The following is a 27,173-nucleotide window of genomic DNA, read 5'->3' as shown; positions in this document are numbered from 1 at the left end:
TTGATAGTAATTACTTTGGATGCAATGTGGTGGAGCCTCAAATTTTCATGCAAACCCCTCTTTTCCTTCAAAACAATGATAATGTTTTGCTTTTAAACCTGCCCTGCTTCCATTAAACCATCACAGCACCGATATCACCCACATGTGCCTGCAGCCAGAGTGAATGAATGTGCAACAAAATGTATTAAGACGTTAAAGTGCAAAAGTAATGACTATGGCTTTAGGAATTTAATAATATGAGTGCTAGTCATGAGGATTTGTTGAGCTGAGTGTTGTATCATGACTCATGTGTTATCAGATCATTATTCCCAGTGTTAGCAGATCAAATTGTGAGCCCAAAACACTAAATAGACATCACTCACTCTGTGGTACATTTAGCGTGTTCTCTTGGACTGGTCAAGGCGAGATGTTTTTATGGAGGTCTCTACTGGCTTGTGTACAATAGCTACACTCTTGGCAGACAGATTTTCAAAGCCTTTGCATCCTTCCCAGTTTTGTCTCATAACTTATAACTCCACCAGCTGAAAGGGTGTTTGTTTTACTGCCCTGGACTTCAAAATGACGAAAGATCATCTTAGTTTAACATGTAAGTAGTTTGCTAATTAGTGTTAACACAAAGTAATGACCTAATAATGGTAAGTGCATAGAAAAAAATACTCAAAGTTATTACAATTCATCCTGAAAGGGGACATTAATGTCTGAATTTAATGTCTGAAGTATAAATTCATGGCGATCCATTCAATAGTTGTTGAGACATTTCACTACAAAACACAAATGTAAACCTAATGGTGGCGCTTGCGGAAAAGTTAAGGGATCACTAAAGTCGGAAGGATTCATCGTCTGGGGATCATGAACTTTTGCACAAAATTTTATCAAAAGTCCGTCCAATAGTTGTGAGGATATTTCTGTCTGCACCAAAGTGGTGGACGAACCAATCGACCAACACTGGCGACCCTACAGCCATGCCGCCAGCAAGGCTAAAATGGCCAAAGCGATCAGTATTAGTGTGTTTGTTGGGGACTATTTTAGCGGCGGATTAGTACACATTTGATGTACTAATGATGCATGTGCTGGATTGACTCAAAACAAACTAACAGTGCCCATCATCATCATCATAATGAAGGAACATTTCGCCCAGTGCAACAGTGTGGCTCACTGATGTGTTTTTAATAGTTTTTGGACAATGATGGAGCTCTATGGCACAAAGGAAGCTTCGGCTACACAGACAATACTTGTTCATGGGATCAATTCATTGTTGGTTTTGGTGATTTCATGGGTAACAAGAAAAATACAGAATATGATCAGACTAAGCCAAGAAAGCCATTAACTAACTGACAGACTTTGCCTGATGATGTAGCTTCCATTCACTGTTTCTGTTGAACCTCTAATCAGCTAGCTTGCTTGCCTCTAATTTGAAAATATGACTTTATTTCTGTAGTCAATTACAGGCCCATACAGCTCAAAGTGAGGGGGGCATTTTAGTCGATCCTGTCAGCTGCTTTCATAAAAAAATATTTAAATGTAGCAGCAGAAGTGTTGGAGCTTGGTGTTGCTCCGCTCAGCCTCTACAGCTGTCACCACAGGGATCGGTTTGATTTCTATGGGCTCCGCCTCTGATTGGCTTCCAGCTACACTAATGACACGTGTCATTGGCGAGGTATTTGATAGCTGAGGATGAGACACTTAGAGCGGAGGGAAACTCCGAACTTCATTTAGCCAACAGTGTGTTCCACTGCAGTAGCTGGTGTGGTTTTCAACTCCCTGCTTATATGACACTTTCCTAAAGGCCTTAAACAGAGTGATTGACATGTCAATGAAAACATACAACAGTGTCTTTATTCTGTTATTCTGTCATCCAGTTAGAGAAACTGAAATAATCAGTCGTTTTTCACAAAGTATGATTCACACACACACACACACACACACACACACACACACACACACACACAGACATAAAGAAACACAATGGTAGTAACATATTACAAATTGCTTTTCAAAATGATATCCTTCAAAAAGACATTTCCACTATGAATTTGGCTGTGAGGCTGTATAGGAAAAAGATTAAACTGCTATTTGTAATTATGCATTTTTGAAATCCAAGAGCAGAAAATCAAGTCAGGATTCTAGTGTGAGTGGATGTTTGTAATTGATACAAGGGAGCTATAGGGGGAAAAGCTTTGAAATAAGAGCTTTAGCAGGAGCAGATAATAGACTTTGTGCTGCTGTACAGCTTCCTTGTCTATCCAAGCAGAGGCAACACAAAGCTGATCTGAGTTACAGCATTATTTTGTAAGAGGCTGGATTCCCCGACAATATTGACCCCCGCTACATCAAAGAGGGTCCTCTAATTCAGAATAAACAGGCTGAGTGTTGTTCAGCATCTGTGGTAGTTTAATAGTGCACAGCATTCATGACAACATCTTGGGATTACCACCTTCCTAAAACAACAACTAAATCCTTCAGATAAAGGACCACATATAGAGTCAGTCTGCTCTGTTTCCAGCTGAGTGATGCTCTCAGATCTGAAACTGCTTTCAGATAGCAGCAGTTGCATGCTGTTTGATGGTGGATCAATGGTTGGATCCCATCTGAAGCAAAAGCGGCAAGTGCCCTTGAGCACAAGGATAAGAATAAAAAATGTATATTGCAGTTACATGAAAATATGTTTTTTTTTTTTTATATGATTTTTCTTTTGAAATACTGGATACAGCACTGAAAGTACTGATAAAAAGGATTTGTGGTTAGGTCAAGGAGATTTAATTACCAACAAACCTTTGGGCTGCATGGCAACATGCACTGGGCAGTTGTCAACAACAAGAAAGGGTGAAGGATGAATGTTATCAGTCATTGTCCATTACTGCCTCAACAAAATAGTTCCTCACTTCTGCCCTCTGACCAGTTCATATTTGGTAAGACCTGCCCTCTTAATGTCTGGCAAGCAATGGAAAAGAGAAATGGCATCATGATAAACCCTATCGCTAAACAAAAACGCAGATTACATTTAATGACAACATTGTTGTCAGTCCAGTGCCAGCGTTTTTAAAATGTGTGCTTTCTACAATATCTGCACATGCCAACTGTATGGGTAAGATTTGTGGAAAAATCATGGTTACAGTTAATTAAAAAAGTGAAAGCTGATTGCAGGTCTGTAGCCAACACTGTCTCCTAAAAAAACAACAACTGTTAGGGTTAGGCTTAAGGTTAGGGTTAGGTGCCTTGGAGGCAGCGGTCGCAGCGCTGCCTGGAAGGAGCCGTTGGGGGCAAAAAACACCATCGAGCGACTGGCTCGTAGTGGCTGTAATTCTGTACCAAGGCTGAATTTTGGGAAAGAGACTTCAGATACAGTATTAGGGGAGCACTAAGGCCTATATAAAAGAGACTTCAGATACAGTATTAGGGGAGCACTAAGGCCTATATAAAATCATCCAAAAAGCAGCATGTCATAGGACCTTTATATAAACAAGTCAACGTTAACTTTTGGTTTCATACAGGACAAGAACAACAATGTACTGGGTGAAAGTCCTGTGTTTGTTCGACCCATCCATCCACCCTGAACTCCTCCCTATCTGGACTTTTTGCAGACTTTGATTATAAACGTGTTTGTGATACCTCAAAGGCAAACATATTCTGGGCCAAAATACGTTTCCCTAAGGTGTAATGCAGTTTTGGGAACATCATTTTTAGGAGGCTGCTGTAGCAGAACGTGAACTCTGGTATCCTGCTTAAAAGCACATCCTCCACACCCTAACATCCAGACCCTTACTTTCAGCACACTACTTCTGGCATTGGTACTGAGTGTTTGCAATGCATTGTAGCCTATCGAGAGGTGAAGAATTGTCCAATATGACATAACTCCTACTGTGCTGGGATATCACTTACCTCTAACTTAATAACTTCCCCACCTCCACTAAAGAGCAGCGCTTCCCTGAGCTTTTCTATGTGAAGCATCTGAGACTCCAACTCAGTGGATGAGACAGTTTAATGGGTTTGGGCCACAGTACAGCTCAGACTTGTGATCAGGGGTCACAAGTTGATATTGCTTCATTATAAGGCCAAAAAGGTTAAGAAACACTGCAGTGGTTACAGGCCCAGAATGGCTCGGCAGCATGGGGAGAATTCCCGGTGGTTTGGCCGGCTGAAAACTGAAAAAATATTTCAACAAAAAGGGTTACAGTATTCATAATCTGTTGTGAATGTGTGGAGCTTGGCTGCTTACCTTTTAGCAAACTAAAGGGAAAACAGTCTGCAAGTAGGCCCTACTAAAAAAATTAAAGATTGTTTTGTAGAGATAGAGGGATCAAAAAAAGGTCTGGACAGAGATGAAAAAAGGTTCTCACATGAGGGGAACGACAGTCGATTTTCATGCCGAGAGCAGACGAAAGTCAAGTTGAGGAACCCAGGGGGTTGAGGCTCAACATGTTGTTGATGAGGCATGTCATGGCTGCATCTCCCTCCCCCTGAGGTTCAGTGCTGAGAGAGAGAAGAAAAAGGCAAAAGGAAAGGAAAGACGGTTAAAGAGGGAAAGATGTGAGAAGATAAACCGAAGGAAAATGGGATTATATACGTAAATACTGCAGGTTGATACGGGAAATGAGGCTTGTTTTTTATTCCTGAACTCAGGTTATAATCATTTTCTTTGTATTCATCCTGTGTAGATGCTAGCGGTTTTAACGGACCACAGAATCCAGAGTAATGAGATATTGACAGGGCTGTGCTTTATCTCCTGAGTTAGACAATGCTTTAGATAACAAACACCTCAGAGCTCCTGTCTAGTTTAACTTTAAGCCTGAATCTGTACTTTAAGTACGGTGCCACCTGTGTTAGGACACAGTCTCCTTACTTCTGGCTTTGTTTGAGGATCAGATTGCCTGTCTACATACATTTTTAAAAGCTGAAACTGATCACTTGAGCTTTGAGCTTTTCAAACAACAGCAGCATGAAAGTGTTCAAATTCCTTTTAATACATCCATTGCCAAGCCTGTACACTGTTACTTACTAATTGAATCAAGAAGTAAACACATGCATCTGTGTATCTTCACTTTTTTCAACATACTTTAATAACTGTGTGAAGCTCTCACTATAAGATTTTACAACATTATTTCCATCACAGTTTTTAGGTCTTCATTTTACCCTGAGCATAAGATAAAAGTGGAAAGCAATCTTATTCTACACTGAGAGAGAGGTTTCTGTATTGCTATATTTCATATTTCAAACTTTCAATTTCAGACTTTTTGAGCATCCTCCGCATGTTGGCTAGTTTCTATATTCCCCTCACTGATACGTCTCGATCCTCAGATAACAAGGCAGCATCTTTCTTTGTAGACAATTTTAATAAGCAGAAGCTATGGTGCTTGAGAACTTAAAATTTTGAATATATGCCTTAATAATGCCCTGACACTTCCTTTTCACTGATTTTCTGTTCAGAGTCCTGACAAATGAGCACCCTTGAGTTTTTTCACTCCTTGTCAGCTCAGCCAGAGCTCTTTAAATTATGTCAAACCTCCTCTTCCATTTAAAAAAGAAGAAAAAAAGAAGGAAAAAATTACTTTATTGTGACATGGTTAGTGTGCATAAATAGCCCAAGGGGGAGGGAGATGACAGTCGTCCCTCCCTTCCTCCAGCTTGTCTGTCAGTCAACATGCTCAGCCTTCTTCCCACCGGTTTCCATCAGCCTGCCTGCATCACTCACTCAACATGAACTCCATCTTAGAAAACACCTCCCACCCTCTGAGGCTGCATAATGTTTTCTGCTGCACCGCATGTACAAACAACTCTCTCGCTCTCTCTCTCTGTCTCTCTCTCTCTCTCTCTCTCTCTCTCTCTCTCTCTCTCTCTCTCTCTCTCTCTCTCTCTCTCTCTCTCTCCCCCTCCTTCTCCCTCCCTCACACACACTCTGCCGTGACAGGTCAGTGTTCTGGGTTCATCTGTGGAACAAAAGAGTGCCTACTTTCTGAGCTGTGCTTAAGTTTGCATTTGTGTACATATTTGCACACCACTTGACCTTAAAGATATTATAATTTTAGTCATCTTTGTTGTTGTTTGTTTTGGTGAAATGCCTTTATACACTAATTTGGATTTTAGACTTTAACATTAGACATTATTTTGGACTTGCATTGCTCTGTAGTTATATTGCATTCAGTTGTTTTTCATTCATATTTTATTTCACTCTGAGGCGTTGAAATTATGGACAGACTCAGATCTGTACAATTTGTACAATCTAAATCTGTGATGTAAACATACTTGCCAAGGTGTCTCCTTATGTACAAAGCACACACATACACACACTGTGTCATATACTGTAATTTTCCATCACATATCTACGGCTCAAGGCTACATTAGCTACTACCAGCGTAACACACCTGATTCTCTCTGAACTGAACTGTCAGCGGTCGAGTTGCATTGTGGGTAATGCAGGTGCCAGGTTTTGAAAAGGAATAAGAATGCGTGGATTTTAAAGCATGAATACTCTTTTAATGGTTTCCCGAAAAATAAATAGTTCTTTTTTTTGTGATTTAGGTGAGACTATAGATTGCTCACTAGTTCTTCTAGTTGGATGTTTAAAACAGAAGATGCAGTTCTTAATCTGCAATGTAATGTTAGGAAGGTATGTTCTTGTCTGATAAAACTTTCACCGCTGCAACGCTGGTGTCTTATAAGTCCATGTGGGCTGGGCACTTGTATGTACATACTGTACATGTATTTTTGTACTCACTCATACGTTTTCATTCTTGTTGTTACTTAAAATGTTGCTAAGCATTATTGTTCCTCAGTAAATCATGTATTTCTACTAAATGTTCCTGAGCTGAAGTTTTGCTGCACTAGTCCACCTCCAAATACCCATAATTATTAATATTCTTCTTTATAGTGTGGTATTATTGTGATAGACGTTAAGTTTCCTCCTATCTTATCTTCATCTGTTTTTCAGCAGAGAAAAATAAGATTTTAATGTGCATGTGTATGGTAAATGCAATTTGTCATAAATCATATCAGGACACAGATGACGCAAAGTGAATACTAATGACAGTTGTGAAGATAAGCCGTTATGTCAGTGAAGTTTAGATTTGCACATTTTCATCATCACAGAGATGCTTTAATGGAGATCTAACCTAAAGAGAATTCTTAGGTTAAAGTGTTGAATTGAAATGAATAGTTTGACATTTTTTGACTTTCTTTTAGAGAGTAAGATGAAAAGCTTGAAACCACTCTGATGTTTGTACAGTATGTAGCTGGAGCCAGCAGCCGGTTAGCTTAGCATAAAGACTGTAATCGGGGGAAACAGCTAGCTAAAGTAAAACAAATCTGCCTTCCTGCACCTTTAAAGCTCACTATTTGACACGTTATCTGGTTAGTTGAATCCATAAAAAGGATAATAGCCCAAACTATTTCCTGATGTGTCAGTTTCTGTTTTATTACATCAGTTTTGTAAGGAACAGTCAAATGATGTTGTCCTGCCGATAGGGGCGTAAGATCAGATCAGATTCAATGTGTTGTTCTAGAGGGCACGGACAAATGAGGTATGTGCACTAGGAAAAATTCTAACACAAAAACACAGCCTTTACTTCAAGGTGAGACTGAAACAGAGAGCAGCGTCTCACCCCCAAATAGCTGACATATCAAACATTCGCTTTTTTTCCCCAAATCTAATTCTGGAGCTGGGTTAGAACAGCTGGTTTAATGAAACTGAAACACAAAATGTCTCCCCACAGCAGTGACTGTGAGCTCCGTCAACAGAAACCCGGTAAACATCAGCAGGTTGTGTGCATTTTGGGGGTACTGAACTCTGAAAATTACCCTCTCTTGGCCATTTTGCAGCTGCCAAAGTGCAAATAATTATCTTGTTCAGATCTGAAGCAAAAATGTGTGAGAGTGTTTTTGGCAAAGTTTAGAGTCAGAGGTTTGATAATCACTGTGCCCACCTGTGTGTTCAAACTGAAAGCTTGTGTGAGTGTGCAGAGTCGTAGTGGGGAAGGGGATAAGTAAGTTGGTTTGCTAAATAACATTACTCTGAAACTGAGAAGCATATTCATGTAGAAATGGCAGCTGTGATACTGCCTTTTTCTCAGATATTATCACCTGATGCAAATAAAGCAACACATATTTCTTGTGTGTGTTACTGCACCACTTAACACACTGCAGTCTGTGCAGTCTTCTATGCTATTAAATTAACTACATTTGGGTTTCAGACTTTTGGTTGTTCAAGACACAACCACTTTATGAACCAAAGAATGTCTCGAGTTAGTTGCAGCCGACTGTAATGATTGGTGGAAGAGGTTATGCTGAGGGGATTTGGATTCCTGACCTCAGTATCTCCAAAATCTTCCTGGCTAATGCCCTGATAGTACTGATAGACAATCATGAACTTTACCTCCAGTAAGATTTCCTTCAGCAGAGCTTCAATGACTTTTGTCCTTTTGAGTTTCTGAAAAATAGAAAAAAGAAAATTGCTCTGTAGTGAACGGATAGAAAATGTTTTTGTTTTTTTCATGTTTGAGCAACAACAAAATCCACTCATTTCTAATCAGGATTGTGACCTGATGGCCATGAGACATGATGTAGCACCTTTTATTGACTGAAGGGCTCAGACTGTCTCAGTAAAGGTTGTGTGTCTTGTAGCACTGGGTCTTCTGTTGAAGTCTCAGGGGACCGCTGCCCAACAGATGTGCACATGACTGCGCCCCCTCAGTGCTCACACTCCATGACTGTTCACTTTTTGCCCAAACTATACGGATCGAAAGCCAGTTGTAAGCTTAGCGCTACTGCTGTACCTACTGTTTTTTATTTTCCATCTTATTTCCATTAATTATGGCATTCTATTCCCGTTTTTATGTTTATTCTATCTATTCTGTCTGCTTATGTCATGCAATTTTCTTGTTGTACAGTAGGTCTATTTCTTGTGTGAAAATCACTATACAAATAGTATTTATAAAAAGTATTATTACTGCTTTTTACACATAATATCTGCAGACTCATTTTAATGAGGCTTGGTAATCAGCTGCATGAGTTTCTGATTTAGAAAGTTTGTGATCTGTATCATGATTGGTCATAATGCTTAGACTATATCTCGCAAAAACAGAATTTCTTCCATGCATTTACAGACAATGTTGGAAATAAAGAAATCACACATACAACTATCTATACTATAACTATACCATAGTAAATAAAAAGTATAAATTAAACATTAACTGACATTAGTTATATTAGCCTTCATGTTTCAGTAAAATATAAAGCTAACAATGAGGAAACTAAAAAGTCGGAATGTATTTATTCAATTTATTCATCTTCTCCTTCTTTGGTGGTCAGCAACAGGAGTTTTAGCGGTTGTACATTACTGCCACCTAACCATGGATGTATTTTCTTGCACCAAATGCATAACTGCAATGCATTGTGGGTGATATCCACCTCTGGAGTGACCATCATTGTTCACTCGTTCCCTCAGCCCTGCGAGGGTCAATCTCACCAAGTTTATTTCAGTTTTTCAGACAATTGGAACGACACTTAAGATGGCGGCATGGATTCCCCCAAGGGCAAGTGAACGAGGGCATGTTGAAACACTAATGAAACGCAGCCCATATCTGAGAGAGGCCTGCTATTCAGCCACATGATGCAGCAACATCTCATTCAGAGGGGAGATTCGAGGGACGCAGTTGCCATGACGCCCATGCTTAACCTTGGTTCAGATAGCAGATGTTTGCCGTTTTCTACTTATGTTTTTTTTTGTTCTTTGTCTTCTCACCTTTCCTCAAGGGGCTGTAATGCACAATTTGAGCGTGGCTCAGTAACAATTGTGGGATCACGATGTGCTGGCCGGGAATATACACCCACTTCAGCTCTGTTGGGCAGCAGAGGAGGCATTCTTGCACCTACTGGATATCCCTCGGATAATTGGCACAGAACATCTTGTCATGGGCTCCCTTTTCTTTTTGGTGCAGTGCTGTCTGTTGTGAAGTCTTTCCCAGTGGAAAGAATCTTCATGTTCTCTTTGTCTGTGCTCAACATTGACTGTGTCATGTGACTAGTCATTTCAGTCCTCACTGGTTGTCATGCCAACAGTATATCTAAGTCCTGCCAGTTCAGTAGTGGAGAGATGAGATGTTTGCACTTCGCAGACAGGCAGGTAGGTGCTTAATGTAGGTCAGAGTGTACACTTTGATATGGCTGGTACAGTCTTATTTTTTTAATTTATTTTACAGTTTCATGATATGACAAAATCTTTCATTATTTATGATCCAGAGTAAATTTACAAGCCTGCTCTCCAGCCTAAATAAACCTGTGAATCTGCAGTGAGTTTTAAAATTATTCTTTTGTCTTCCTGATGGTCTGATAAACACCCTGTTTCCATTTGGAATTTTCTAATATTTTCCAGGATGAAAGTGATGGGATCCCCTGGAATGTCACCTCAAGGTCCATTTAGAAGCTGTTCTGGAGCTTTCTATTATATCATACGATCTTTATCAGCAGATGGAGTTTACTCAGTCGTCATGAAAAGGTAGATATTTAAAAATGTCCATTTTTTTCAAAACAAAACAAGCAAATTGATTGAAAGCTCCAGAACTGCTACTAAATGGACCTCCAGGTGACATTGTTTTGTCAAATATATGCTGTCTGACACAAACACTGCACTAGTCATCTTAGACTTAATGTTAAACAAGTATTATATTGAATGTGTTGCATCCACTTCCTTAGTAAAATACAATTTGAGAAATATGCTTATTCACATTCTTGCCAACAGTAAAATAAGAAGATGTCTGTACATCAAATACAGCCAGCAGCTGGTTAGCTTAACGTAGCATAAAGACTGAAAACAGAAAGGGGAAACAGCTAGCCTGGCTCCGTCCAAAAGTTTTTATAGAAAATCACATCCAACTGTTTAACATATTTTATCTCGTTTGTTTAATCCGTAAAAAAACACAAAGTGTTTAAACTTACAGTCGTGTAAAATATAGCAATCTATCTGTACCTTTACTTTATATTAGTTGCACACATGCTTCTTTCATTAGGATTATAGGATGTACATACAGCCAATAGAGGCCTACACTTGATAAGGTGAAGTAGGTATGAATCTTTTCATGCTCAGTTCAAATGTGTGTTAAAATGTGTATGAGGATGCTTGCAAAGGCAGTATCATCCGTCCACAGACTTCAGCAGAGAGCTGCAATGTTCATCCATGTGAGACATCCCAATTTTATTGCATTTTGTATAAGTTTAGTAGGAACAGGGAGATAAACAAATGCTGATTTTCCTTTTTTTCCTGCTTGCAGAGCATTTTTCCCCCCTATTTCACTACCAAAAAGCCTCTCGTCCAACATCCAGTTTGAATTATTACTTTGTGACAAAAGAAACAACATACAGTATATTCACAGACATATATTGTATACTGACAAATTGAACATATTGAACACGTGTAAGTCTTTATTTGGATCATTAAATGCTGTTCTTTTACCTGCACTGTCAAACTTTATGTCTGTGTTTTGTTGTATTTTTTTGTTATCAAGAGAGCAAGGTCGTTTGGTTTGTACATTAAAAAAAGTCAAAAAACATCAAATCAATAAAAGCATAAACAAACCTGACTGACAGAATTTCAATATGGGGTGTCCTTCTGAAATTACAGAGGCTTTTAAGGGGGAAGAACTAACAATGAAAACATCCATCTGCCAATAATTTCATACACAATGTGGTGGCGTTTCTTTCCCAGCCACAGTAGACACAGATGAGATTCATCGACAATTGACCCCTGAAACTAATCAAATATATTCATCACAATGCTGATGACTAGTCGTTGTTTAGCAGAATGGAGCAAAGATTCAGTATGGTCGTAGTTCAGTAGAAACTGTAATTTGTTATGAACCGATGATGCACGTGAAAAATTAGCTCTAAGTTATTAGAACTGCATACTGGCAAAAGTATCTGCTTATGCACATACTACACACGGCCTATTTTCAGATGGGGTTGACTCACTCATAGAGAGGCCATGTGATAACCTTAATCACAGGTTAGCCTATTTAATAACACCATGAGCAACTGAACTCTCATGTTTCTCAAGGTAGCCGCGATTTGAAGATTCAGATCAGGGGAATACCGGTGGGAAGCAGAGCAGAGATGAATGCAGAAATCCTAGACAGGTTTTGTTTTTTCAACCTTAGCCTATCATATTGATAAGGTTGTTACTGATACATTAGTGAGGTATCTGGGAAATTCGGGCTCAGATTCTGTCAGCCAGAGATCCTTCCTGAAAAAGCCTTGAATGTGGAACAACTTGCAGGAAAGAGGCAGGATATTAGGCTGGTGCAAAATGCATTATGAGCCCTGAGTGAGCTCATATCTGCCTCTCATTCAGGCAGCATCGCTGTAATCTGAACCCTGTGTGGCAAGGATGCACTCCCTTCACTAAGTCTATGTGTAAAGCTGTTCCTAAGCAGTTGTGAAGAAAAAGCAATCTACTATGTAAACAGGAAATCACTGCAGCAACAAGCTTGAACACAACTTTCAAAAATAATAGGCCAGACGAAATACATATATCGTCAATTGCCAATCCTTTGACTTTGCTTTATTCTATTAAATCTTCACTAGTACACTTACATTTTAATAGGTTATGTTTAAAATTACAAATAGCATGGTAAAACGGGTCTTGCATCTTAATGTGAACAGAAGGTACTTTTGTCCTCTATGCATGTTGCAATAAAGTGTGCCAAACAGCCCTAAACTGGGGAGTCTGACATTTGGCACTGAATAGCGATCAGTTAGTCAAATTACTACTGGAATAGTTCCTTCTGACTGCAGTTTTTATTCCCCCCCCTGAGCTCTTTTCTCTGTTCCATGGACTCAATGTGAGTCACTGGAGGACAAAATGTTATGTACCACAACTAACACGCAGATGGCCATCAAGTCAGAGAAAACTGTCACAATACAGCAGCAGTCAGTTTGGCAAACCCTGCTGCCTAAAGTCTAACTGCTCCATGTGGTGGATATTACAAAGTCTCAGTAACTGGGATCAGAAAAATAAGCGGATGAAACTCAAATTATGTTGTACAATGTTTTTGCTGGAACATTTAGTATTTGCTATTTCAGGTGTTTGTTATGTTTAGAGTAAGATCAGTGCGTTATTCTGCACCATGCTTGCAGATTTTTTTTATGTCAGATGTAATGTAAGATGAAATATTTATGTGTGCTGCAGGTCTACACAAACATAAAAGGCAATTGGTTACTTTGCACACAGGTGACAGGGAGGATTGTACTCAGTCTCACAGAGATACATTTAGCTGTTGTCGGGTTATCAATCAAATGGGTGTGAATACTTCATTGTGCATGCTGTAAAAATGATGTAGATGTAAGAAAAACCTGCACATTTCCGCATGCTGTCAAATAATACACATCAAACTAATCTATCACAACATAACAAATCACATCTATAACAAATCTACCATTACCATCTACCAAAATGTATGAGAACTGCTTTTACTGATGTACTTGTTGGGTGCTGTTTCGTGATGAAAATGTTGGTCAGTCAGTCTGTTTCGGTTAGTCCACTACTATGGTATAGACTGAAATATCGAATTAAAAAAAATTCACTTATCCAGCAGAAAATATCAACATGTTCTGGATTAGTTGACAACTAATTTCATACACACATTCCTGGATTGATTGTAAATCTTTGGTGATCACTGATCGTTAATCTCATAAGGTCAACATTGCAATACGTCCAGTGCTTTGATTTATGATCTAATACCTGTTAAACTAATTGTACTTTGTTTTTAGTGCTAATTAACAAATGTTAGCATGCTAACATGCTAAACTATGATGGTAAATATGGTGAACATTATACCTGCTGAACGCCAACATGTTAGCATTGTGGCTGTAAGCATTTTTGGTGTTTCGTCTTCACCACCAGAACTCGCCAAATGTCATACATATATATATATATATATATATATATATATATATATATAATTGTAGTTAGGTATTATTCTCTCTGTACCGGTGGCGGCAGATGGCACCCGCCTGTTAAAAGGAAGTTTTTCCTCACTGCTGTTGCACCAAATGCACGCTCTTGGGACAATTGTTGGGTCTCTGTAAATTATGGAGTGTGGTCTAGACTTTCAGTGATCTAAAACGTCAATGATAAACAACACATTTTGTTGTCAGTCCCTTATAAAAATGTGTTTGTTTTTTTCAATAATCCTGCAATTTACAAGGACCCTGACACATAATTAATAGAGAAATCCATCATGGAGGTGGCAGAGATATGGATTTCTTCATAAAAGATACCTTCAATAAACGAAGCGGCTAGCATAGATACACTGTTATTTGGCTTACTGGCTAGACTACACGTACATAACCCTTGTGCAGATATTCCCAGAAATGTAGGAAACAGAAGTCGACACAAAACGTTTAACTGGAACATCATGACTTCAGGCTTCTGTACAATCCGTGAAACTCTAAAGAAAGGAAGTGAACCAGTGTTTCTCTGTTCTCAGTCCTTTGATGTTTCCTAGAACAAGGCATTTATCTGCCACTTACTTTGCTAGAGCTAATCAGTTATCAAAGAGGAGGGCTCTTATTTTTGGGCCGCTCTCAGGTTTGAATCAGTGTGTGGACGGCTCTGCTTTAATCTGTATCTAGTCCTGCAGATCATGACTGTAAATAATGTGTTCGTTCTCTGTTTGCCTAAAGATTGATGAGAAAATGTACTCAGCTGCTTACAGTGACAAGCTGCCAGCAGACAATTTTGCCACAAAAAGGAAAATTCACAGACATATGAACCTGGAATTCGGCAAGTTTTATGTTTTAGACATTTATGACATTTTTTTGACGGTAAATGTCTTCTGATTTTGTGAAGCAGAACATTTTGGTCATTTCAGACAGAGACGGCAGCCATGGCTGAATGCTATTAATAATTACACCTGCGATGATGATAGAGTTATAGCCTCATTTCAGTCCTTGAAGTGGCAAAAGGTTTTCATGTTCTGTCATCTGTGGCCGCCAAATGTCACATTAATGCATCTATTCTGATTTTATCTACAACAATGCAGCCACTTAACTCTTGTCTCCTTGGCCTGCACCATTTATTCTGCCATTGTGGAAGACGGTGTAAAGAAATTTAAAAAAAAGAAACATCACTCAAATGTTTGCATGGATGTGGCCAAATGAATACATGCAAATTAGATAATTCATAATCAGTGAATTGAATTTGTTTTTATTAAGGCCAGGCAAAGGCTGTATCGTTGCTAATGTGAATTATAGCAGGATCTGACTCGTTAATTTGGTGGTGTGTAATCTGATTGAATGTGCTGATAACTAAATGGTTCATCCTGAGGGGAAGGGACATCAGAAAAAAAACATAATAAAATATGTTAATCATCTTGTGTGGTCACATCACTGCTCAGCTTATCTGAGTTTTATTTCTAAGTGTATAAATGACATATTTGGCTTCTAAAATGCACTTTTCTTTTGTATTTTCATCCAAATACAAACACTGACTTTGTTTTGACTTAGTTTGAAGTACAGTACTCCAAATAATTGGTTTGGATCTGACAATATCAGGAAAGTGAAAAACGTAATAGGTACACAGTCAAAAAACAGCTATTCAATGGGGAAACATTAAAATTATAAAGTCTGCTTTCTGTTTTCCATTGTGGTTAATTATTCACACAATAAACAGACATACACTGACTAGCAATGACGTCTGCAACCTCTATCTGCCTTTGAATGCATTAAAGGAAAAAGAAAAGCCTAGATAAAAAGTTACCTTCATGTGGGGATTGCATAGGAGAAATGCAGCTTTTTGTTCCTGCGAAATGTAGGAATTGTCTTCACAATTACCTCATGAATTAGGAAGATAATATTCAAAGCTATTCTTAATCTAGGTTTTTTTTTGTTGCTTTGTGCTGTGTTGATGCCTGCTCTTTGTCCGAGCACATCGTCTGCTAGGAGGAGCTTTGGGAATTCAAATCAGATCCTTTTTATAAGCCTCCCTCCACCACCACCACTGTTGTCTCCCTTGTTCATTTGCACCGCACTAGCTTCATGGGTTGGGCAGATAAAGCTATATGGAAACACGTCACAGGGCTTGTAGGAGCGACGCTTCATAAGTGAAGACACAGAGAGAAAGACTGGAGAGACGCGGGAGCAACCTGTGTCCACAAAGCAGGAGCGCACCTCAAGAGCGAAGACACTTCAACAGCTGATAAACTTATGTTACATATAGAATTTGAAAAAGAAACGAATAATGATGATGATAATGGTGGTTTCATTTCTCACACATGCACACTGGTGTGTCTCTCTTTTTATGTGAGATCTGTGCTGGTTGGATGATGCGCTTCTGACTTGGATTAACGCGCGGTGGTAAAGGACGATTCTGCGCACTTGGAAAACATTATGTAAGGTAAAGAAGCACTTTTCTTATTTTAATGTTTAAATGCGGCTTTTAGAATTGTTTCCTTTCTTTTATTAGAAGTTAAATGCGTTGTGTATTTTGTCCCAACATGAAAGTATTGCGGATTTTCCTGAATGCATTTTTGCTTTTTGCACCAGATCAACGATAAATCGGCACTCCTGCATAGATTATAAGACTTTCTAAAAAATAATTTTCCAAACCTGCATACATTTAAATTATTTAAAAGCAATTATGCCGCTTTTATATCTTACTCTTACAGTAAATTAGACTGTCAACATTTGAGCATGCATATAGCCTACTGTATAATGTTTTACATAGATTTAATTAGATTTTAACTGTGTATCTGTTTTTGCAATAGTGTTCCAGTCTGTACAGGTAGAGATAAATTGCATTGTCTTATTCTGCACCTCACAGAAAAAGAGGCGTTTTATCATCACCCTCATGTTTTTTTTGTTTTTGTTTATTTTAAGTAGGTTTTCAGTTCTTAAAAGAAAATTGAATATGTGTTGATAAGGTGCATGATGCGATATTTATAAGTAGCTACACCAGCTCTCAGAGAAATGTGGTTTATGCCCAATTCAGGCATTCTATAAAATGTAATAAAAAACTATATCTACAGTTGTACAAAATATTTCCAAATATTTGCATAATGTGAAGGTTTTTTATATCAAATGTTTGTCATCAATTTGCAGGTTGTCTGGGCATCTTAGACTGCAGTATTACCCTCAGACACAGACATGAAATCTGTGCTGGATGGTGTGGCGGACACCACCTTCCGGACTATTACATCTGGTTTACAGTATCTGGGCTCCAACGACGCTAACTATGACGACCCCCTCAATGATGTAGACTTCAAGGCGGGTTTCTCTCTGCAGAAGCCCTTATCTGCTTTCCGCAGCAACTCCTTCCCTAACAAAGTACCTGCGGATGAGGAGCTCATCCTCAAGGGCATCCCCTTCTACCCCACCAATGCCACAGACTTGTTCGGCAACAGGAGCACATTCAGAGATGAGACTAACAATATACAATGTGGGGAAAACTTCATGGACATGGAGTGTTTCATGATCCTGACTCCCAGCCAGCAGCTGGCTGTGGCTGTGATGTCTCTGACTCTGGGTACCTTTACGGTGCTTGAGAACCTGGTGGTGCTCTGCGTCATCTTCCAGTCTCGCACCCTCCGCTGCAGGCCGTCCTACCACTTCATTGGCAGTCTGGCTGTGGCTGACCTTCTTGGAAGTGTCATATTTGTCTACAGCTTTCTGGACTTCCATGTCTTTCACAGGAAGGACAGCCCCAATGTTTTTCTCTTCAAGCTGGGTGGAGTCACGGCATCGTTCACTGCCTCTGTGGGGAGCCTTTTCCTCACTGCTATCGACCGCTACATCTCCATACACCGTCCTCTTTCCTACAGGCGCATTGTGACACGGACCAAGGCTGTCATTGCCTTTTGTGTGATGTGGACCATCTCCATCGTGATCGCAGTGCTGCCTCTACTGGGCTGGAACTGTAAACGTCTCAATTCTGTTTGCTCAGACATATTCCCTCTGATTGACGAGAACTATCTGTTGTTCTGGATCGGTGTAACCAGCGTGCTGGTTCTTTTCATTATCTACGCCTACATATACATCCTGTGGAAAGCACACCACCATGCTGTGCGCATGCTGAGCCGCACCTCCCAGAAGAGCCTTGTTGTTTACTCAGCAGATGGGACTAAAGTGCAGACCACGCGCCCTGAGCAGACACGCATGGACATCCGTCTGGCAAAGACCCTGGTGCTCATCCTGGTGGTGCTGGTCATCTGCTGGGGCCCAGTGCTCGCCATCATGGTCTATGATCTCTTCTGGAAGATGGACGATGACATCAAGACGGTATTTGCATTCTGCAGCATGCTCTGCCTGCTCAACTCCACCGTCAACCCAATCATATACGCCTTGAGGAGCAAGGACATGCGGCGCGCCTTCCTCAGCTCCTGCCATGCCTGCAGGGGCAGTGCCCAGCAGTTGGATAATAGCCTTGAGTCAGACTGCCAGAACAGAAATGCCAACATTTCTGCCAACAGGGCTGCAGAGAGCTGTGTAAAGACCACTGTGAAAATAGCCAAAGTAACAATGTCTGTGTCAACTGAAACTTCTGCAGAGGCTGTCTAATTGGCCATCACGGGAGAAACTGTGTAAATGTCATCCTCCCCAAACAATGCCATTCAACACAATAAAGCAGACGTTAGATATCCAAGAGAAAAAAAATCCTCTCCTGAAAGTATTGACTTATACATCCTCACATAGACGCTTTAGTGGTTGCATTATTTTACATTGGTTTGTGAGTACATGGTTTGCCAAAGTGCCAAATGATATTGCAAGTTAATAGGAAGGACTCACGATTTGAAAGGATTTATCAAAGACTATCAAAAGTCTGCTGTTTACCATAGACTTAGCGATATCCAGTTAGTGAAGGCATATTATATTTTTGTACTGTGAATTCAGGTTTTGAAAACAATATATCTTCATTTATGGGATAAGGGGCTACTGACATTTTTAATTCGAGATGTTTTACTGTGTCATCTAGAATGTGTCTTGCACCAGACTTTCTACAGGCTTTATGTTGCATACAGACATTTTTATGAGGGAATGATAAAGAAAAACGTTCAAATGACTTGTTGTTGTTGTTTATTTCCAAAATTACCATTAAACATGTCACTTTTGTACTTATTTATGACAACACTCAGTGAGTGGCAAAATGTGTTAAGATATTTTGAGAAATAAAAGGTGATTAATGCTCAATATAAAGAAAACAACAACAACAACCATATTTATCACTATCTGAGAAATGAGAGGTGATTCATGCTCAAGATAAGAAAACAACCATATTTATCACCATCACAAATAAACTCTAATAAGATGGAGGTAAATGGATTCACAGCTTTTGAGTGTCAAATCTGGAATGGCATTTTCTGTGGCAGTGACAATCGTCCCTGTTGTCCATTTCTTTACCCCGCTAACTGTTAGACGTTTAGAGTAATGTGTCTTTGTTCAAATGTATACCTAACAACTGTACAGTGTTTTCTTGCAAAATGACGTGTTCAAATCCACTCCTTCAGCTATACAGCCAACACAACAACAACAACAACTACTACAAAAACAACAAAAACAACAGCAGCAGCAGCAGCAACAACAACAACAACAACAACAACAACAAGCTTTTGACCAAAGCTTGAACACATCAAAACTGCATTTGGACGCAGTGTGCTGGTCACTACTGTAACAAACTGAAGTGCTTTTTGACTATAGCTGCTTTCATCAAATGTATGATTTTACTGGATTCAGCCTTGTATGTGCGTGATACTTTGTGACTTGGTGATATATTTCCAGCCCCAAGCCGTTTGATCATTGCAGTGAGTTGTTTTAGTGCTACTGTTGCAGCGGGGCATCATTTCGGAAAATAAAAGCAACCCATGCACAGGCCTAGTGAAGTACTTTTGGCGTAACTCTAAATACAAATATGTCTGCTGTTAATTTTACTTATCTAAACAAATAAACAAGGGTCTTTTCATTAGCTGGTAACTTGGATGGAAGTCTGTGTGTATGCATTGTGTGGATACCCAACAACAGACCTTGTAAAATAATCTGAGATGTGTTTTTTTCTAATAGATGATGTAGTACTTTTAATCGAGAAATCTCACAGCACAATTGTTCTCTAGACATTTATCGTGAGCTGTTTATCAGTATGCTTTGCTGCCTCTTGTATTATTGAGTATTGAAGATCAAAATGTCAACTGTCAAGTGGCTTCTGTACAGTGGTGGCTTAATGAGGACTTAAAAACCACAATCAGTCAAGTGTTTTTAGTATTGCTGTTTTCAAACTTTTGAATAAAGTTGCAGCTGGTTGTCATTTCGCCTGCAGTTATTTGATTGATTATTTGATGAAGGGAAACAGGAGGTTGCAGTACATGATGCTTAAGCCAAATCCGGAGTTGACAGCAACCTAAAGTCATCAGTGATGTTTTAGTGCCCCCATGTGGTAAATCTTACATTGTTTATAGTGGCAGCCTTTCGGAGGAAAGAGAACATTTCTACACATTGATTTTTAGCTTTCTTAGTATTACTGTGGTTACTTCTTGTAATCCCGATAGTGACATTTTGCAAGAGAATGCTACATCCTCTGACACCAACATCTGCTTCCTGTTCTTTTTTTTATCTCTTGGCTTAGATGGGTAGGAAGATGCAACATCTGTTCACACAGATGTCAACAGGGCTTTGTTCATTTCTCTACCAAATACTCCAATCTTCGAAAAGCCATTAGGCGGATTTACTCCACCATGAAAGTCTTTAATTAAACTATACTCACATTTTCTGACATTTAATATACCAAAACTAAGAAAACAATTGGCAGATTGATCAATAATGAAAATAATATTTTGTTGCAGGTCTAGTTGGGACCAAGATAGCACTTACACCTCAAAGTATAACACCTTGACTGAACTTAAACATTCTCTTTGTTCATATTGTCCAATAAATTTGGTAAAAACACAAAAAGTACAGTTTATATAGTCCTAAAATGTTTTGCTCTTTTTGGCTGGAGAACAAGCATTGAAATACAAGTGGCTCTCACATCCTCCTCCATTTTTGTATAGTTCAAAATATATTTGTGTACAGGGGTGGTTGAGGAAGGGGTAATGATGGAAGGAAAATGTCTGGGGTGGGGGGTTGTTTCAAAACAAAAACTACGAGACAGACAGAGTTTTGCAGCCAGAGTAAGCTTTAAAAAGTGGCCTACATGTCTAATTTATTTTGATAATGCCTACTAAATCATACCTTGATCCCCCCCACCGCAGAACTATTTATCTTTTGTGGAACTTTCATTTCCTTTTTGAAATCTGACCATGTATTTTATTACGTTTTTTGCATTTATACGTTTGAAAAAAATACCTTTTAACAAACGTTTTAAGTGAACGCAGATACGGTTTAGTTTTAGTTATAGAGAATATTTGGTGAAACTGAAACTTAGAGGTGGTTTGGGGGATTTTGTTAGCAAACAAAACAAATTTGAAAAAAGGGACCATTTCAAGGTCTTCGGGAAATGTAGTATTCAAGTTAATTAAACAATGGGCCCGAAAGGGCACAAAAACTACAAGTACCAGCATACCACCGTCTCTTTGCGCATGCTCATAGCCGATCATATTGAACGGAATGAAATATAAACTAGTGAGTGAGCCGTTGTGGGTGCTAGTACTCGGAACTAGTGCAGCAAGATCTGCAATCATCCGTTTTTATAGAACATTTACCCTAGATTATTTTGTCCAGATCATCTCAATATATATTCAGTAACGTGATCTATATGAGATTTATCAGCAGAAGGCAACGAGAGACGAAAATAGTGCATATTTGTCCGCTGCCCGGAATTGCAGCCGCCGTTTGACGTAGCTAACGTTAGCTAGCACTAGCAGCACAGACGACGGGGCCCAGGTCAGCGACTTTCCCAATTAACAGGGAGTTTTAGCTTTTCTGTTTTAAGATTTTTAAGACACATTTTAGCGTGATGGCTTGTGGGGCTACTCTGAAAAGGACTCTGGACTTTGATCCACTAATGAACCAGGCTTCACCTAAAAGAAGGAGGTGCGCCCCGATCATGTCTCCAGTCTCTTCACCTCAGAAATATTTGCGTATGGAGCCCTCGCCGTTCGGAGAAGTGTCGTCCAGACTCACCACAGGTAACGTTAGGAATTTAAATCCACATGTTCTGTCAATGTAATCCCAAGTTCTGTATGGTAAAACAACTTTTTATTGTAAACTGGACAATGTTTAGCATTACCCCGTGTGGAACCTTACCGGTGTCTGTGGTGTTGTTAAAACAAGTTTAAAGTTATTTATTGTCAGATACACAACTTTAAGTTACAGAAGCAATCATTGTCACTGAACATTTTGGGTCTCAGGCTCCCTCCAACAATGCTAATTACATTAGTTTAAAAACAGGAAACATAGTAAAGTAGTGCAAGTTAAAATATAGACAGTGGTTTGGGGGAGTATAGTGTGGGAATAACAGGAAAGTAAGGTTTGTGATGCTATTGTGTATAGGCCTGCTTAATACATGTATGCAGTATTTGATGCTCACTGAACTGGAGAATGATTTACACTGTCTCTTTAAGTGTCTAAGGTCATGATGTACTGCATCAGCAAGGCCACATTAAATTGTCAAATTTGTGAATTATGCAATGGATTCTACATACAAATGCAGCACCTATGTGTGACGATTTCACTGATATAATGGAGCTAATGTTTTTCTTTGTTTCAGAGCAAATTCTACACAACATCAAACAGGAGTACAAGCGGCTGCAGAAACGACGACACCTGGACACCTTCCAGCAGGCAGACAGCTGCTGTCCTCTGGACCTGCAGAATGTTGACAGTGGATCTGCTGTACCAGGTAGCTCCCATCTTAATGAGGATATTGCTAGTTTTCACAAAGCCATCGTTTTCACAAATCATTATACTGCTCAACTCAAACACCAGTTTGTAATCTGATTGGTTTAGTTCCTTGTTAGGATGACAACGTGGATACTATTAGCTAGCCACCGTACATGGATACAAGCCTTATATTTAGACTAAACGGCCATCTTGTCACCACTTTATAACTTAGACTGATATTTCCTTCTTGTTAGCCATTTTCTCTTCGAGGGTAATTTGATTTTGGCTACTAAACATATCCATCCACGTCAACAAGTTGTTTTTTGTTCCCTTTTGAATTGCCAACAACAATGGGGAACCCCATATCCTTAGCCAACTCCCAGAGGGAAAAAAATGGTAGAGATGGAAAGCCCCCTCATCCTTTTCACTTTCACTCTGTGGAAAAGTCAGATGGACTGATGCTCCAAGGGGCAGTGTACACCAGGTATCGCAGATAGATGAGGAACATAAATATGTTGCCATACCTGCTGCTTGGCATTAAAGTTAGACGATTCAATTTCAATGTAATATCTTCTTCAATATGAGCATGACCACATTGCAATGCTGTTTCAGTGTATAATGTCATGAATGTGGTATTAATTGTATGATTTTTAACTCTTCTTACAGGTACGTCTTCAGGTGCCTCATCTCCCACCAGAAAAGAGCAGCCTTTATTTTCCCTCCGACAAGTTGGGATGATTTGTGAAAGACTGCTGAAAGAGCGAGAGGACAAAATCCGTGAGGAGTATGACGAGATACTGACGACAAAGCTTGCAGGTATATTTATTTTTTTAAATGGCATAGTAAACAATTTTGTAGTGCGTAATCCATACCGTGTGCCAATAAGTGTTTACTCTTCCAACAGAGCAATATGATGCGTTTGTCAAGTTCACGCATGATCAACTGATGCGAAGGTTCGGAGAGCAGCCTGCCAGCTGTGAGTATATCTATTTTGTAGCTCTTTGTAGTATCGGCTGCTAAAAAATACATTTAAGAATAGAGTTGAGTGTTTTTAGTACTGCTTCTGACCGATTTTTCAAATTTATAAAAACTGGACATTTGTTAAGAAACATGTTTCTTGGTTATTGATTCCTGAAAGCAAAGTTTAGTCCTCCTGTTCTTCTGTCTGCATCAGCTGTTATACATGACTCGAGTCACTGCACGTGTTTAGTGTTTACATTATGCACAGCAGACTGTAGCTAGCTGTTAAAGGAGAACTCCGGGCAATTTTTACGTTAATCTTGATCGCTATAAGTATGTGAGTACTGTCGATAGCAAAAAAAACGAGCTGAATCGGTGCTAGCAATATGGAGCTGCTGCAGCTAATGCCGAGAGCTCCCACTTAGCTAAAACGGCAGTTTTGGGGGCATATCATAAAGAGTGCCTTTGTGCCTCTTAACAGACACAAAATGCAATTAAAATGTCTGTGCAACATGAACAGGGCCCTTACATGACAACAAGATGCGTTTTCAACTCAGACATTGTTTAAATTCACTTACCCTGTTAGCTGCGAGCTGCTGTCTGGGATGAGTGAGTGTTCAGCCAGGCTTCAGTAATAATCATCACGCAGCAGTTCCCTGTGTATTTGTAGCATATATATCCATTTTGTGTGCGATCCATCTGGCGTTGGTGAATAGTAGTCTCTGCAGTGGCAAACTGTGTGTTAGTTGCCTTAGCCAGGCTAGCAGGGCCGACCGGCATCCTTCTAATTCCTCCCCGCCTGCCAGAGGACAGTTCATGCTTTCGCGGTGAAATTTTTGTGGCGTTTATTTCCCCCTCAAAAATAGGTAATTGAGCACTGTAGTGGTTATGATCATATCAGTGACTATGTAACTACATGGAAACGGGCCAAATGATGCGTGTTTCTTGTAAAGTAACAGCGTTACAGGAGGCTGGCTGAAGTCCCGCGGGAATTCAGTTATAGCAGGAAAAGGTAAACAGCAGTGTGCAGATCGTAGTGTGTGAAGAGCGGAGGTATTCAAGGGAAGAAACTATGGAGCTAGAGCTAGCCTTCAGTAACGCTATTACTGTACAAGAAACAGGCATCATTTGGCCCGTTTCCATGTAGTTACATAGTCACTGATATGATTTTTTCGCCGCTAAAATTTCGCCGCAAAAGTATGAACTGTCCTCTGGAGGACATCCACCAGACCAGCGGGCGTGCGTGGATTGTTGTCGGCCGCAGCAGGTGAGGAAGGCGGGGAGGAAGTAGAAGGATGCCGGTCGGGCCTGCTAGTCTGGCTAAGGCAACTAACACACAGTTCGCCACTGCAGAGACTACTATTCACCAACGCCAGATGGATCGCACACAAAATGGATATATATGCTACAAATACACACAGAACTGCTGCGTGATGATTATTATTGAAGCCTGGCTGAACACACTCACTCATCCCAGACAGCAGCTAGCGATCAAGATTAACATAAAAATTGCCCGGAGTTCTCCTTTTAAAGGTGAGGCTAAGCTTCACAAATAACAGTGGTGGTACAGCAGAATGTAATAGTGCAGGGGAGGAGACTTGACTGTTTTTAGGAAACAGTATTTTCTGCAGCCTACTGTAAGAATGCAGTGTTTTCAATGTCCCTGGGGGGGCATTTCTAAATCACGAGGTCCCCTGGAAATACTAGTCGAATCGGCTAGGGTCACTTTACAGAGCAGAATAAAAGATCACAAAGAAAGGGGGGGAAGAAAAAAAAACAAACAAAAAAAAGTTAGCAGTCTGGGCACAGAGAAGATGGCACATTAACTACAATATTCAAGACCATACAGGTGTAACAAAGTAATAAAATAGACAAACTATAAACCAAATTAACATGTATACATGAAAACACTGTAACTCCATCATACACGTCTCTCCCCAGCACAAAGCTTGTTAGGAGCCCTCCAGCTCAAGTACCTTCCCCATTTTCCTGTGTAGACATCCAATCTGGCGAACAGTTTGTATGACACCAAGCTCTGTTTTGAGTTTGGGAACCTGCAGAATTAAACACTCCTGAGAGCCAGTTTGCCTATACTGTAGAAGAGATGAAAGAATCAACTTTTTATTCCAGACTCAAAGTCCATTCAGAAGACACAGACATAACATACATTAAAAAGAGAAACGTGTACAAAGAAATAAAAACAAAAGAAACAACAATACTACATTTCTATAGAAGATACTTATACCAGTGTTTCCATAGTGATGATTGGTATTGTATGGCACTAAACCTAGGATTTACTAACAGCATAACAATGCTGGTCTGGGAGACGTTCAGGCGACAAATGAATTTGTAGATAAGACTCCTCAGTAATGCCTGGAAGGTGCTGAACCCTGCATTACAAAACAGGTCACTTGCACTAGAGCACCTGGGTTTGTTGAGCAGTATCCTCATACAGTCATTATAGGCAACCTTGAGCTTCTGCATGCTTGCCTTTTTAAACTTAGTCCATAAGGGAGCAGTATACAAAGGAGTGCAATATGCTTTAAACAAACTAATTTTGACATCATCCGTGCTGATGTGGAATTTATAGTGATAGAGCGAGCCTGTGTCTTTTTAAAGGGGTGCTTTATACTTAAGTCCATATCTTTGACATACGGCCAACCAACACTCCTGTACAAGTCAGTGATGCACTCTGAAGCCATCTCCTGGTATGATACAAATGTATTATTGAAGTGTCCTCATGCTCTTGTTGCCATGTTTGTCCTCCACAGATGTTTCCTGAGTGTCAGCGTCTGATATTGAGGAATACAATTTGCTACAAGCTACTCCAGGGACTTGTGGGTCTAGTTGGACTTTTCTCCTAGCTGTGCTATATAGCCTCTATGTGGACTCAGTTTGTGGCATCCACGTTTGCTGTGTCTGCCAGAGTTAGGAGGACTTCCTGCTGCCAGTGCCAGTACTCTACCAGTGGCCTCTTAACTGCCGTGTCAATATTTATTTGGCTTTGTTCTGATGCCTTCGTAAAAGGCTGACTGCCACCACACACTTGGCCTTTTGATTTTAACTTAGTTTTTTTGTCAAATTTAGTTATTTCACAGAGAGGATGTTAGTTGTGCAGATTCTCTATATGTACATTTTTGAAAAAGGGATTGAACATTGACGAACCAAGACCGCCTTTAGACTGGACTCCAGGAACAGGCATCTTGGGTTTTTTCAGCATTGTTTTACTGGCAATTACATTTGTATACACTGTATTTTTTTATTTTTTGCTTGACTTTTGTTCATTGTACCAAAATGTCATGATTCTATTTGCTGTAGGTATAAAGGGGCTTTGATTTTTAAAAAAAAAAAAAAAAAAAAAGCAAACAAATAAAGTGTTTACACAAATGTGTTTATTAATGTTTGGCATGGTTTTTCTATTTTGA

At 39.6% G+C, this 27,173-nt stretch overlaps 2 protein-coding genes and 2 long non-coding RNA genes across 5 annotated transcripts; 3 read left to right on the top strand and 1 right to left on the bottom strand.

The window, feature by feature from the left end:
• The first annotated feature begins 370 nt into the window (after positions 1-370).
• Positions 371-20,279, top strand: LOC118493875. The gene is made up of 3 exons (XR_004895927.1): positions 371-381; positions 7,753-7,757; positions 20,085-20,279. It is a non-coding gene; the product is annotated as an uncharacterized LOC118493875 (long non-coding RNA).
• Positions 15,996-19,511, top strand: cnr1 (cannabinoid receptor 1). 2 transcript variants are annotated; one of them, XM_031322306.2, is made up of 2 exons: positions 15,996-16,373; positions 17,083-19,511. In XM_031322306.2, exon 2 carries the CDS (start codon positions 17,128-17,130, stop codon positions 18,535-18,537), a length of 1,410 nt encoding a protein of 469 aa, XP_031178166.1. In that variant the 5' UTR covers positions 15,996-16,373; positions 17,083-17,127; the 3' UTR covers positions 18,538-19,511. The 2 variants fall into 2 exon arrangements, with proteins under 2 accessions (XP_031178166.1, XP_031178165.1); XM_031322305.2 differs by having other exon boundaries at positions 15,997-16,378.
• Positions 20,280-21,563: 1,284 nt separating the features above from the next.
• Positions 21,564-27,086, top strand: akirin2 (akirin 2). The gene is made up of 5 exons (XM_031321766.2): positions 21,564-22,094; positions 22,676-22,807; positions 23,455-23,604; positions 23,693-23,764; positions 26,520-27,086. The coding sequence occupies exons 1-5, from the start codon at positions 21,923-21,925 to the stop codon at positions 26,528-26,530; spliced, it is 537 nt and encodes a 178-aa protein (XP_031177626.2). The 5' UTR covers positions 21,564-21,922; the 3' UTR covers positions 26,531-27,086.
• Positions 22,390-23,553, bottom strand: LOC118493828. Its single transcript, XR_004895856.1, has 2 exons — positions 23,459-23,553; positions 22,390-22,811 (listed from the first exon to the last, which is right to left on the bottom strand). It is a non-coding gene; the product is annotated as an uncharacterized LOC118493828 (long non-coding RNA).
• Positions 27,087-27,173: the final 87 nt, after the last annotated feature.

This window comes from Sander lucioperca, chromosome 19 (genome assembly GCF_008315115.2).
Source record: "Sander lucioperca isolate FBNREF2018 chromosome 19, SLUC_FBN_1.2, whole genome shotgun sequence".
Lineage (NCBI taxonomy): Eukaryota > Metazoa > Chordata > Actinopteri > Perciformes > Percidae > Sander > Sander lucioperca.
Note: the sequence above shows the minus strand (reverse complement) of the source record. Positions and strands in the feature narration are given on the sequence as shown.